Source organism: Lithobates pipiens, unplaced genomic scaffold (assembly GCF_037356315.1).
Source record: "Lithobates pipiens isolate NorthernLeopardFrog02 unplaced genomic scaffold, aLitPip1_a1.2 Scaffold_19, whole genome shotgun sequence".
In the NCBI taxonomy this organism is placed as follows: domain Eukaryota; kingdom Metazoa; phylum Chordata; class Amphibia; order Anura; family Ranidae; genus Lithobates; species Lithobates pipiens.
Genome location: NW_027507764.1, coordinates 174,924,680 through 174,939,059, shown reverse-complemented (window position 1 = coordinate 174,939,059; position 14,380 = coordinate 174,924,680). Strand labels below are relative to the sequence as shown.

The following is a 14,380-nucleotide window of genomic DNA, read 5'->3' as shown; positions in this document are numbered from 1 at the left end:
CCAGCTGACCATAGAGCTGATCAGAGACCAGAATGGCTCCAATGATCTCTGTGGCCTAAGAAACCGGAAGCTACGATCATTTCATGACTTAGGTTTCGCCAGATATAAACAACACCATTGCTGAAATTGGCAGAGCATTTTATTACACCGATCTTGGTGTGGTCAGATGCTTTGAGGGCAGAGAAGAGATCTAGGAACTAATAGACCTCAATTTAAAAAAAAAAAAAAAAAAAAAAAGCAAAGGCTAATGCAAGCGTCAGTCTGGTGTCATATATAAACAGCAATTGCACCATGCATGTGAGGTATCACCACAAAGGTCAGATTGAGGGCAGTCATTTTATCAGTAGATCTAAATCTAAAGTGGTAACCTGTAAAGGCTTTTAAAAATGTATGTAGTTTATCGCCGCTGCACGTTTGTGCTCGATTTTAAAGCATGTCATGTTTGGTATCCATGTATTCGGTATAAGATCATCTTTTTATTTCATCAAACATTTGGGCAATATGGTGTGTTTTAGTGCATTAACATTTTTTTTTTTAAGTGTATTTTTTTCCCCCAAAAAATTGCATTTGAAAAATCGCTGCGCAAATACTGTGTGAAAAAAATGCAACACCCACCATTTTAATCTTTAAAGCCTTTGCTTTAAAAAATATATATAGTATTTGGGTGTTCAAAGTAATTTTCTTGCAAATAAAAAAAAAAAATAATAATATATATATATATATATATATATATATTTTTTTTTTTTTTCATGTAAACAAAAAGCGTCAGAAAGGGCTTTGTCTTCAAGTGGTTAGAAGAGTGGTTGATGTGTGACATAAGCTTCTAAATGTTGTGCATAAAAATGCCAGGACAGTTCAAAACCCCCCCATATGACACTTTTTTGGAAAAGTAGACACCCCAAGCTATTTGCTGATAGGCATGTTGAGTCTATGGAATATTTTATATTTTGCCAAAAGGTGCATGAAAATGTATTTATTTATTTATTTATTTTTTGCACAAAGTTGTCACTAAATTATATATTGCTCAAGCATGCCATGGGCATATGTGAAATTGCACCCCAAAATACATTCTGTTGCTTCTTCTGGAGTACGGGGATACAACGTGTGAGACTTTTGAGTATGGGGGTACCTCATGTGTGGGACTTTTTGGGAGCCTAACCACGTAGAGGACCCCGAAAACCAATCACCGCCTTCAGGCTTTCTATGGGCGTACATTTTTGATTTCACTCCTCACAAAATATCATTTAGTGACAACTTTGTGTATTTTTTTTTTTGTCATTTTTCAATCACTCATGACAAAAAAAAAAAAAAAAAAAATTCAATGGGCTCAACATGCCTCTCAGCATTTTCCTTGGGGTGTCTACTTTCCAAAATGGGGTAATTTGGGGGCGGGGGGGGGGGGGTTGTACTGCCCTGCAATTTTAGCACCTCAAGTAATGAGATAGGCAGTCATAAACTAAAAGCTGCGTAAATTCCAGAAAATGTACCATAGTTTGTAGATGCTACAATTTTTTGCGCAAACCAATAAATATACGCTTATTGAATTTTTTTTTTTACCTTGGACATGTGACTGAATACATTTTGGCCTAAATGTATGACTAAAATTTTGAATTTTTCTCCTAACAAAAAGTAGAAAATATAATTTTTTTTTTTAATTTTTGGTCTTTTTCTGTTTATATCGCAAAAAATAAAAAAATAAATTAAAATCGCAGAGGCAATCATATACCGTCAAAAGAAAGCTCTATTTGAGGGGAAAAAAGGACACAAATTTGGTTTGGGTACAACATTGCAAGACCGCGCAATTACCAATTAAAGTAGCGCAGTGCCAAATTGTGAAAATTGCTCTGGTAATTGAGCAGCCTAATCTACCGGGGCTGAAGTGATTAAATCCATGTGTCCGGCGCCCTGCATGTAGATTGGGGGCTGGACGAATGGGGGGGGGGGGGTTCTCAAACATGTGCCTCCTACAGACGGCCTACCACTAACCTTTTTGATTGATGCAGTTCACCTGTATAGTTATATGTTTTTTAAGAGCCCGTTGAATGTGGGCTTTGTTGTCCACAGAATGAGCGATGCCAAACCATGGTCACTGAAACACCTACCTGCCTCACCAACTCGCAGGTAATTATTTTTAAAGTTAACAGTTTCCTCTAATATTGCTGATTAAGAAAAAATATACAAAAACATTTAAATTAGACAAAAACTATGACTTACTGGGATATGTGGTAAAGTTATGGTGACTTCATCACCTTTGCCGACTTGAAGTTCTCCCTCACAGGAGGTATCAATAGAGGCCGGTTTAAAATCATCTAAAAAAGGAGGAGGAGAACAAGCACAATTTAGTTTAGGGATTACTCATTTAGCAAAATTCTGCATTAAACAGCCCAATCTGTATAATATACTGTACATGTAACTAATTTAAAGTGAAATCAAGGCATGCATGATACCTGTTCCAAACTACCAGGGCTTATTTTAGTTTTTTCACTATGCTTGAATATGAAAAAAACAAAACAAAAAAACAATGACTCCCCTGATGAGTGTATTGATATGCAAACCATGAATTATGATAATTTTTAACGACTGACCCATCTTTAAAACCACTTAATGGCCAGGCCTTTTCTGAGATTTTTTGTAAAAAATTACTAAAAATACAAAAAAAAAAAAAATAGTATTTTTTGCTAGAAAATTACGTAGAACCCCCAAACACACACATATATAAATTATATATTATATTAATATATATTATATATAAAAAAAAGATCCTAGAGAATAAAATGGCGACCGTTGCAATGTATGTCTCACGGTATTTGGCTTCGATCTAAGGTGAGTATTTCATAATGAGCTAGTATGCTATGCATACTAGCTCATTATGTGTTCGTCTTTCAGGTTTTTTTCTGTTTTTTTTTTTTGTAGTGGGTTTACAACCACTTTAAAAGCATAATTTAAAAAACAAAAAAAAAAACAATACACACACACACACACACCACATTGATCTGATGCTTTAAAAAAAAAAAAAATTCTTTAATTCCGTCCTAGACCAGAAGCGATATCATGATTCTGCTCCAGTCCTCTTAGATCATAGCGGTTATCAGAGACAATCCGGTCTCTCTTCACCACTATGGCCAGCTGCCAAACAGTCGAATCATTTCCCAGGCTCGCCAGTGAGAACAGTAAGTCCGAGAAACACTGGCAAATGGCAGGAGGGGGGACAACCCCTCCCACTGCTTCTAAAAGTGGTCCAGTGGCTAATCAGTTGCTCGGATCGCTTATAGCTTCATCCGTAACCCCGGTAAACCACTTCAAAAGCAACATACACACACAGTATCTCACAAAAATGAGTACACCCCTCACATTTTTGTAAATATTTTATTATATCTTTTCATGTGACAACACTGAAGAAATTACACTTTGCTACAATGTAAAGTAGTGAGTGTACAGCTTGTATAAAGTGTAAATTTGCTGTCCCCTCAAAATAGCTCAACACACCATGTTGAACTTTCAGTGACCAGTATGAGAGAGTGATAACACCAAATTTAACACACCTGCTCCCCATTCACACCTGAGACCTTGTAACACTAACGAGTCACATGACACCAGGAAGGGGAAAATGGCTAATTGGGCCCAGTTTGGACATTTTCACTTAGGGGTATGCTCCCTTTTGTTGCTAGTGGTTTAGACATTAATGGCTGTGTGTTGAGTTATTTTGAGGGGACAGCAAATTTACACTGTTATACAAGCTGTACACTCACTACTATATTGTAGCAAAGTGTAATTTCTTCAGTGTTGTCACATGAAAAGAAAGAATAAAATATTTACAAAAATGTGAGATTTTATATATACATACACACACACACGTATTGCGGTCTTGAAAAGATTAGTTATTGGTAGTGAGTACAAACCACATGGGCTCTTTACATATTTTTTCTCACAAGATCTGAGTATTGGGTTGATGACATTTTACTTTAAAACACTGGGATGGGAACAATTGCTGCAATAATAATTTTGCTATGAGTGTTTATACTGTATACTGGTGTGGACAATAAGCTCAGTCTTAGCCCTTGTACACACGGTCGGAGATTCCGACAACCAAATCTCCGACCGTGTGTACAAGGGCTAAGACTGAGTAAAATACGCACACACGCACTTTAAAGGCATTTGAATGCTGAAGGTATAAGCTGTGCTGCTCTGCAGTAATTTTTCATTAACACCCAACTGAACATTCAGGATAAATTAAACGTGTTCAATATATTTCAGTTTGCTTTCTTTAAAAAAAATAGTCAAAGTCTGAGTAGAAAAACCTATCCCCTACCAGCATAAGAGTGGGAACCATCTAAAGAAGAATAAAACTGTTGACAATTGTTTACTATGTCTAAATGGAAACTGCACAGTATCCTTACTATTGCATCCTAAAAATTATTTGTGCCATCTGCTCTTATCCAGTATACAAATGTCTTTTCGACATGCCATGTCTTTTCAAGACATACCCACATAGCGTACCACTTATGACTCTATAAAATGTTCTTCAATGTCACTGGCGTTGAAAGGGTTAACACTGGGGTGCAGTGAAGGGGTTAATGTGTTCCCTAGTGTGTGTTCCAACTGAAGGGGGATGGGGACTGTGCAGGGAAGATAACAGATCACTGTTCACACTCTGCATGAATGGACGATCTGTCACTTCTCTCCTCAGAGAACCGGAAACCGTGTTTACACACACAGTTCCCGGTTCTCTGTGTCTCAGCGACGATCATGGGAGCAAAGCAACATTACATAACGTTGTTTCACCCAGCTGTGCCATTCTGCCACAGTACAACTGTGGCGGCTGGTCGGCAAGTGGTTAAACATATTATTCACTCAGACCAGGTAGGATTTATGCCCAATATGTCAAAAGCAGTTAATATTAGACGTGCATATTTAAATATACAGGGTCCGGTCCCGGATCATCCAAATCGTGCCTTTTTGGCACTGGATGCCATAAATGCCTTCGATAGTGTTGAATGGCTTTATCTATGGGTCATTCTGGAAAAATTCAAGCTTGGTTCTAATTTTTGCCAATGGGTACTGTTGTTGTATGCAGCTCCTATGGCATCAATTAGGGTTAATGGCCTTCAATCTTCTAGTTTCAGACTTTGCTGGGGCACTAGGCAGGGGTGCCCATTGTACCCCCCTGTTCTTTGCCCTAGCTATAGAGCCCTTGGCTTGTCTTATGCAGGCACAAATGATGGGTATTTCATACCCCACTAGATATACTCAGATATGGGAAAATGATAGACTCCCGCAGCTTTCAGAGGTGGGAGAAATCAGGAACAACGTTAGTGCAACTGTATGAGAATGGTTTACTTAAGTCCTTTGAAGAGTTAAGGGAAGAGTTCCCTTTACAATCAATTCCTTCAATTGAGACATGTGCTATATGCTCAGTTTTCATCCGCTTAAATACTCTTTCCCCCTACCCCTATTTTCGACAAGATCGTACAAGCAAGGTACAAAAAGGTCTTACCTCTGTTACATATAGGGTGCTGTTAGATAGATTTCTGTTGAGCTTTACTATTCACTCTACAGCTGGATGGGAACGGGATCTTGGTCCCTTTCCGGAAGAGGTCTGGGAAGATGCTCTCTGATCTCTGCCTCGAGTATCCCTCTCTCCATCACACAGACTGACCCAGATCTTTATCCTTCATAGGGTTTACAGAACTCCTCAGTTTTTGCATACCATTGGCCTGAGATCTGAGCCAGTCTGTGCTAGATGTGGTTACTCATGTACGTTAATACATCTTTTTTGGCGGTGACCTAAACTCCAGAAATACTGGGTGGAGGTGATGGGTACATTAAAATCGGCTACTGGATATCAATATATCGGCAGAACTACTTATGTGCCTATTGGGCTACTGTGATAGCTCCACTTATACTTTTTCTATGAGCAACACTATTAAGCGAGCACGCTTTGTTGCCCGCAGACAGATTGCCCTTAAGTGGGCCTCTCCCCATCTGCCGACTGTATTTGACTGGATTTCAGACCTTAATAGGATTATGATATTTGAAAACCACATTTTTTTTAAGGAATGTCATGAATATATTTGATACTATCTGGTCAAAGTGGCTTGAGTCTATATTCCCGGCATCGATATGACCAATCTGTATTATGTATATTCTAATATCAGATATTGCGCTGTAGGTGACCATCTTAATATAAGTATTTATGGGTAAATATATAGGTTTTGGATTTCCCTTTTTTCTGTGAAAGCTGTACTTTGTGGCTACCCTCAGTGCTTCTAATGCTGCGTACACACGATCGGACTTTCCGGCAGACTTGGTCCGGCGGACCGGAATCCATCGGACAATTCGATTGTGTGTGGGCTCCAGCAGACTTTTTTTTCCCCAAAAGTCAGACGGACCTAGAAATAAAACATGTTTCAAACCTATCCGACGTACTCAGGTCCGGCGGACAAAAACAAAAAAAAAACTTCCCGCCGGATTGTCTGTCGGACTTTCCGAACGGGCTACTTGCCCACACACACGGCACTTTTTCAGCGGACTAATACGCCGTACTAAGTCCGCCGTACTTTTGAAATGAACGGACTCGCCCACACACGCGGAGGAAAGTCCGCTCATTTTGAGCGCGTCTCCAGGTAGGCGGGGCCCGCGAAGGATACGTCGCTGGTCCCGCTAACCTGGTATGGACTTAAAGGGGAAACCCAACGCCGAAAAAAAAAAAAAAAACGACGTGGGGGTCCCCCCTCAGGTCCACATCAGACCCTTGTCCGAGCACGCTACTTGGCCGGCCAGGAAAGGGGGGGACGAGCGAGCAGCCCCCCCTCCTGAGCCGTACCAGGCCGTGTGCCCTCAACATGGGGGGCGCCTTGGGGAAGGGGGGGCCGCGCAGCCCCCCCACCCCAAAGCACCTTGTCCCCATGTTGATGAGGACAAGGGCCTCTTCCCGACAACCCTGTACCCCTACCCATTCACCTGTAAAATAAAGTAAAAAATAAAATAAAATAAAACACAACACACAAGATAAAATAGTTTATTGCACAGCTCCGGGGGTCTTCTCGCCGGACTCCTCCGCTATCTTCTGCTAGCTCTTTTACTAGCGGAAGAGCCCAGCTTTCTTCCTCGCCGCCGCCCTCTTCTTCCTACTTCAGGGGTCTTGTCCCCCTCTTCGGTTATTATGCCGGGCCACCGCGCCTTCTTCTAGCTCTTTTAAAGGCGGTGGCCCGGCATAATAGCTAGCAGAAGATAGCGGAGGAGTCCGGCGAGAAGACCCCCGAAGACGGGGAAGACCCCCGGAGCTGTGCAATAAACTATTTTAACCCTGTGTTGTGTTTTTTTTTGTACTTTTTTCACAGGTGAATAGGTAGGGGTACATTGCACCCCATACTCATTCACATAGGGTGGGGGGCCGGTATCCAGGGCCCCCTTATAAAAGGGGGCTCCCGGATTCCGATAAGCCCCCCGCCCGCAGACTCCGACAACCAACGGCCAGGGTTGTCGGGAAGAGGCCCTTGTCCTCATCAACATGGGGACAAGGTGCTTTGGGGTGGGGGGGCCGCGTGGCCCCCCCTTCCCCAAGGCACCCCCCATGTTGAGGGCACGCGGCCTGGTATGGCTCAGGATTGGGGGGGGGCGCTCGCTCGTCCCCTCCTTTCCTGGCCGGCCGGGTAGCGTGCTCAGACAAGGGTCTGATGTGGACCTGGGGGGACCTCCATGACGATTTTTTCGGCGTTGGGGTTCCCCTTTAAGTCCATACCAGGTGGCGGGGCCAGCGACGCATCCTTCGCGGGCCCCGCCTACCTGGAGACGTGCTCAAAATAAGTGGACTTTTCTCCGGGTGGGAAAAGTCCATTCATTTCGAAAGTACGGCGGACTGGCATACACACGGCCGGATTGTCTGCCGAAATGCGAGTCCGGCGGGAAGATTGGAGTGCAAAACTACTTTCTAAGTCCGCCGTACTTTCGGGTAAAAAAAAAGTACGCCGGAGGCTACACACAGGGGGTATGGTCCGGCGGACTTGAGTTTGCCAGACTTTTCCACCCGATTGTTTGATCGTGTGTACGCGGCACTACAGGTTTTTATTTTTTCTTATACTCCAAGAATTAGGGTGGGGGAGGGTTTTTTTAATGTAGCGTTTGGACTATGTGATTTTGTTTGTATTGTTTTAATGTTTGCATATAAAAATAAAGAATCCGATTAAAGAAATGTATTATAAACACAAATGCCTATGTCTTTTCAAGCCATACCCACACAGTGTACCACTTATGACTCTATAAAGTGTTATTCAAGGTTTATATTTCTGTTGGTGTCGAACCTGGTATTTTTTGTCTATGACCCTAATGCTGCTGCCAACAGTTATATGGGCGTTGCAATTATATCTACTCTGTTTGTGACTTATGCTGTTTCACTACGTTAATTGTTTATGGTTGTGCTGCCAACCTGTGGTCAGCTTTTTAATTACATTCAATTGTCTGTGTAGTCTCTCTCTTATCTGATGCAACATCCTTCCTCATGGTGAGTTCCTGTATTGTTCCTGCAGGACACACTTTGAGGCTTGCAAAGAAATATTCCTTTTAACTATTAAACACTGTAAAAGCCAACATCTACCGCATCATATTGTTTGTCTCAATGCTTCTGCATGCAATAAAGATATTTACTGATGCCAAGTGTTTGGTGATTTCAGCTATCTGTTGAAGACTGTCTGCAGTAATTGTCTCTGCTACATTCAGACCAGGTATAGAGGTCTCAGGAAGGGATAAGTCTCTATTACAATAAATTAGTCATTATTGATCACTGAACTTTAACTACTTGACCTTCATTTTTATTTTTTTGCTATTCTGCATTGCGATACTTAACCTTAGCTGCCTAACAAGTCGCATCCCGTTCTGTACAATGGAACCGTTAGAATAGGAGCAACACAAGTCGCTCTGACTTAGAAAAAGGTTCCTGTACTACTTTTGGGGCAACTTCAGGCAACTTGCATTGACTTCTATACAGAAGTCATTTTGCAAGCCGCCGCTGAAGTCGGATTCGGGTCACCTGAGGCAGTCATGCTGCAAGTCGTGCTGCCTCAGTGTGAACCAACCCTAAGAGAAAAGGATAATTAGACACTAGAATGAGAATACAGCTGTGCTATCATGGTGACTATGTGAAAAAGGAACTACTGGTAAGAGTAAAGCAGGCCATAGACTGTTCGTATTTCGAGCAGTTCAGCAGGAACCGGCCGAAATTTGAACCATGCATGGGCAGACTGAATGTACCCAAGTTGATTGAGCGATCAACTTGGGTACAACCAGACTGTCGGATTTTATTTGTGATTCCCTAGCGGCTACTGCATCAAAAGCAATAATCACTATGTTCTGGTGGGGACAGCTTCACTCACCAGGAGAACACAATGCCACAATTGGAAAGATTACCCTATCAATACTGTCTGTGGTTGCAGGAAAGAAATTTGCTATGTCTACGGCCAGCCTAATTTGTGTTTTCCCACTATTTCCCATGACAGAATACCTGAGAGATGCAACAGATAAATACCTCATGGGTGGGAAGCCGAGGAAAATATGTTCCATTCAAAATCTGACTCCTTATCTAGATCTACATCTATTTTTGAAATGCCAAACTTCTTACTCTCTTTAAGAGTGAAGATTACTCTGACAGACCACTTATTTTGTGCTTCTCTCGTTTGAATTCAAAACAATCAACTTGAGTTTGTCTACTGTAGATGCGGAGCTGGTCGCTGGAACTAAGGGTGTCTTCTGCTTGCAACAGCAGCTGCAGGACTTTGATTGATTGAACAGTGGACTTTGGTGGCAACTCCTCCATGTCCTTATTTTTCCACCTTCCTCTTCGGGAGGACCCTTGAACTGGACAAATCAATCCCCATTTAATCCAGATTTGTGGAGACCAAAGACTGTTTACAAGTTGGTCAGAAACAAGAACATTGTGGAGTCTGCTCTGGGCCTGCCTCTAGTTGCAAAGTGATCTGGAGGAAGGTTTCTTCAAAGAGACTCACCACCAGGTACAAAGATCTACCATCTATGGTGATCCAAGGGGGGCTGCCTTTTAGGAGTTTCATGCATGCCAAAAACCTGAGCAGATATAGGCAATGCCCCTATAGCATCATCCATGAAGAAACTGGAGGTTACTTTGCAGTGTGCCAAAAAGTGCCTCATCCACCAGGGGGAGAGGATGTTCATTGAAGACTGTTGCAGATTGGTCCACTGTCTGCTCAGAGACTATAAACTTATAGGCTTTAAGGAGGAAGAGGACATCTGAGAAGATTTACTTTACCCCACCCTTCCTTATGTGTCCTACCTTCAATAAAGCTTAAGGCTAGCTTCACAATGATGCGGCCATGGGTCCCAGCAGGTGGTCGGGTGCGTTCCTGTACACCGATTCAGGTCCAAATTTTTGCCTGAATTCACACCTGAAACAGAGCCAAAGACGCACAGGACCCTTTTCCCAATGCAGACTATGGCCGAACTGGTCACAGTCTCCTGTCATGCGAATTGGATGTGGATGATCCGCATAAGTGTGAACCCAGCCTCAGGCTTGTGAACTCTTTACCTCTCCCTTATCCCTCCTTCCTACACCCATTACTTGCTGAATTGTTCTTAAAAAAAGTTTGTTCTGTTGTAGTGCCATGTAGGATGTGCAGGGCAGGAGTTCAACGCAGGCACAGCACATCTGAACATGCACCGATATTTTAGTGGTACCTTATGGGACCGCATAATGCTTACGGGGTAAAGCGGTGTCATGCTTTAGGTGATGATTCGGGGAACTCTGCCCCACACAGAATGTTAGGCATCATACTGTTGATTAAATGTAATTTATTGCGCGGTATGTTCATTTGCTGTGTCGCAGTACAGGAAAGAATGTATCCTGACATAGCAAATTTTATTATATATATATTTTTTGGTCCCTGAAACAGATTCTGTTGACAGTTACTACTCCCACAATGGGACTTGTAGTTCTGCAACAGCTGGAGGGCCCAGGTTGCCTACCCCTTCTGTAAACCACACTCTCCTTGGCCACCAAGGATCTAGGAACAACTTCATCTACTTCTTCTTGCCTCTCATCCCACCCTTCTAGGAGTTCTCTTATGTTTAAAGGTAAAAAGAAACACATTGTGGTTGAGAAATCGTTCTGCCTAATCCAGCTCCCTGCAGCTGTGGACATTAGTCTTGACTTATTCTTTTCCTTTCAGATGTGCAAGGGGTAAAGAAAGAGAATGCACCTCGGCCCAGTAACAGATGTTTTGGATGAACTCCCACCCTTCCTCCCCAACCACTGCACCCCTCACACTGACAGGTCGATGAGTTTTATACTAGGGGTGGACAGAGTTTAATGAGGAACTGAGATATTAGTTTCCCCATCAGGTCCACTTCACTTTTGAGAGACAGCCCACAGCAGGTGGTGGATCCATAACTGCTTTTCAGTCTAATAACAGCTTTTGAATCTGCCCACTGCTGTGCACTGTCACTCAAAAAGCAGACCTGATGGGAACTAGTCTCTCATTTTCCCCCACCAGGCTCCCCCAAACCCAGTGACATGTCATTGCCCAAATAGTGAAATCATTCAGATTTGGGTTGAGGGACCAAACCAGTGACCAATTCCCACCAGGAGCATGCTGCAAAGGCCTAGGAAGGCATTCACCCTGTAGAAATGTATACCTAGGGGCCGACAGGTGATTCCCCTACTCCCTGTAATCCCCCCAGACTCCTCTTCTCCCTCAGACTATGAGCCTAGTATGCTCTCTCTGCCACACCTGCTAGGAGGAAGAAGGGACCAGCCTGAACAGGAGCCACAAAAAGGTCAGATGGTAGAGCACCCTCTGATCCTGTGAGGGACAGAAAACCACTGGGGGGAGAGGGGGGGTAGTCTAGCCTTAAAGTGGAACTAAACCCTCCTATCCGTTAAAGCCAAGGAAGCAGCCATAGATCAGTTATGACATCAGCCATTTGATGGCTTGACATTTCTATTGAGAGCACAACCAACTGTGACAGTTATCATTCATGGCATGCATGGAATATAACTGTTTTGGGAAACCATTCAATTGATGGGTTTAGTTCTTTAACCCTTTCATGACTAAGCCTATTTTTGGAATTTGGTGTTTACAAGTTAAAATCCATATTTTTTGCTAGGAAATTACTTGGAACCCCCAAACATTATATATATTTTTTTAGCAGAGGCTCTAGAGAATAAAACGGTGATTGTTGCAATATTTTATGTCACACGGTATTTGCGCAGTGGTGTTTTAAACGCAACTTTTTGGGAAAAGGGACACTTTCATGAATAAAAAAAAAAACGAAACAGTAAAATTAGCCCAATTTTTTGGCGAAATGTGAAAGATAATGTTACGCCGAGTAAATAGATACCAAACATGTCACACTTTATAATTGCGCGCACTTGTAGATTGACGACAAAGTACGGTACCTAAAAATCTCAATAGGCGACGCTTTAAATTTTTTTTACGGTTACCAGGTTAGCGTTACAGAGGAGGTCTACTGCTAGAATTATTGCTCTCGCTCTGACGATCGCGGCGATACCTCACATGTGTGACTTGAACACCGTTTACGTACGCGGGCGCGACTTCCGTATGCGTTTTCTTTGCTTCGCGAGCTCGCGGGGACGGCGGACGCTTTGAAAATTTTTTTTTTATTTTTTTATTTATTTTATTTATTTTTAAATGACTAAATTGTTTAAAAAAAAAAAAAATAATTTGATCACTTTTATTGCTGTCACAAGGAATGTAAACATCCCTTGTGACAGTAATAGGTGGTGACAGGTACTCTTTATGGAGGGATCGGGGGTCTAAAAGACCCCCCACCCCTCCTTTACACTTCAATGTATTCAGATCGCCGAAAACGGCGATTCTGAATACCGGATATTTTTTTAAAACCGGCGCCATTGGCAGCCGAGTAAACGGGAAGTGACGTCATGACGTCGCTTCCGTGTTTACGATGAGGAGACTGGAACGAAGCCGATTACGGCTTCGTTCCAGTTCCTCCCCAGCAGCCAGAGCCGACGGATGTTTAATCGGTGCTCCCGATCGAGCGGGAGCACCGGTAACAGCGGCGAGAGGCGGCGGGAGGGGGGGACGTCCCCTCCCGCTCCTCCGGCATAACAGCCGAGCGGCTTTTAGCCGCATCGGTTGTTATGCCTGGATAGCCAATCGCCTGCTGTAAAAAACGGTACCGGGATGATGCCTGCAGGTGCGGGCATCATCCCGGTATAACCCCCGGAAGCCGAGTACGCAGATGTGCGTACGCTCGGCGGGAAAGGGTTAATTTGTAAAGGGTAACTCCACTTTTGTGTAAACAATTGGGAAACAAGTCATATTATTGAATGTTATTAAAAAATACCTTTCCTTTTCAATCTTCAGTACTGTAAAATGCAATGCAATATGGCAACCTGGAGGTGTTCTGTACACAGATGGTGAACATAAAACCCCCCCAGAAATGTAATTTCCTGCTTGTGTGATTGGCTCATTGATTTCCAGAAGTCTGCACTAAGATACAAATCAGATTTTGGGCACCCCCTGCAATAAAAATATAATTTTTGGTGTGATACTCTCAAAAGGGAAATCACATCTAAAGGGATGCATACCCTGCCCCTTTCCTCATTAAAGCCCTGCAGGGACACCAGCTGATTGACAATTATAAAACTCCCATATAAATTCGCTTAGCACATGGACACAAGCAAACAGTTATTCCATGTAACAAAAGGTAGGAATCAGCAACATAGTTTTTTTTTTCCCCCTCAACAAAAGTGGAGTTACTCTTTAACTGTCTCTGTTTCCCGTCCCCTGAAGTTGGGTGTTCGCTCCGGTGCAGTTTTATGGGACGCATAAAAAACATATTACAATGGAAATCACTTTTATTCATGGCTTTTAACCTTTTTCCAAAAGAAAAATAAATAAATAAATAAAACTGTTGCTGGCCTCGTTTACACTACAAGCCATGGAGCAGTACAACCAGGTGGTTGATCTGTGTTTTTACTGTATCCAGATATACCTTATGCAAGTAGATAAGGCCATGCCACAACCCTGAGCCAAACACTTGGCTCACAGTTGGGGTGCAGTTTTGCAATAGAAAATCCCCTTTCAACTGAAAAAATTAATAAAAAAGCTGTCTCTTTGCTTATTGTTCTACTGTACAAATTGAAAAATGAACAGGCAGAATAGAAGAAAATGTAACGCAGAGCACAGAGTGCTCAGGGGCTGCATTTGATGGGCACAGTGGGGCTGCATTTGATGGGCACAGTGGGGCTGCATTCGATGGGCACAGTGGGGCTGCATTTGATGGGGTTTTTTCAGCATTTCTCAGACTTTTTCGGTTTGTGCCCCAAAATTTTTTGAACACCAGCCACCACTACTATAAAGTGGTTAAAGAT

The 14,380-nt window shown here is 42.7% G+C and overlaps 1 protein-coding gene across 1 annotated transcript in view; it reads right to left on the bottom strand.

The window, feature by feature from the left end:
- Nucleotides 1–14,380, bottom strand: part of EAF1 (ELL associated factor 1) — a 29,970-nt gene that overhangs the window by 14,902 nt on the left and 688 nt on the right. Inside the window, exon 2 of the mRNA XM_077491492.1 lies at nt 2,215–2,309. Coding sequence (XP_077347618.1) covers nt 2,215–2,309 — 95 coding nt within the window. The remainder of the gene's footprint in view (nt 1–2,214; nt 2,310–14,380) is intronic.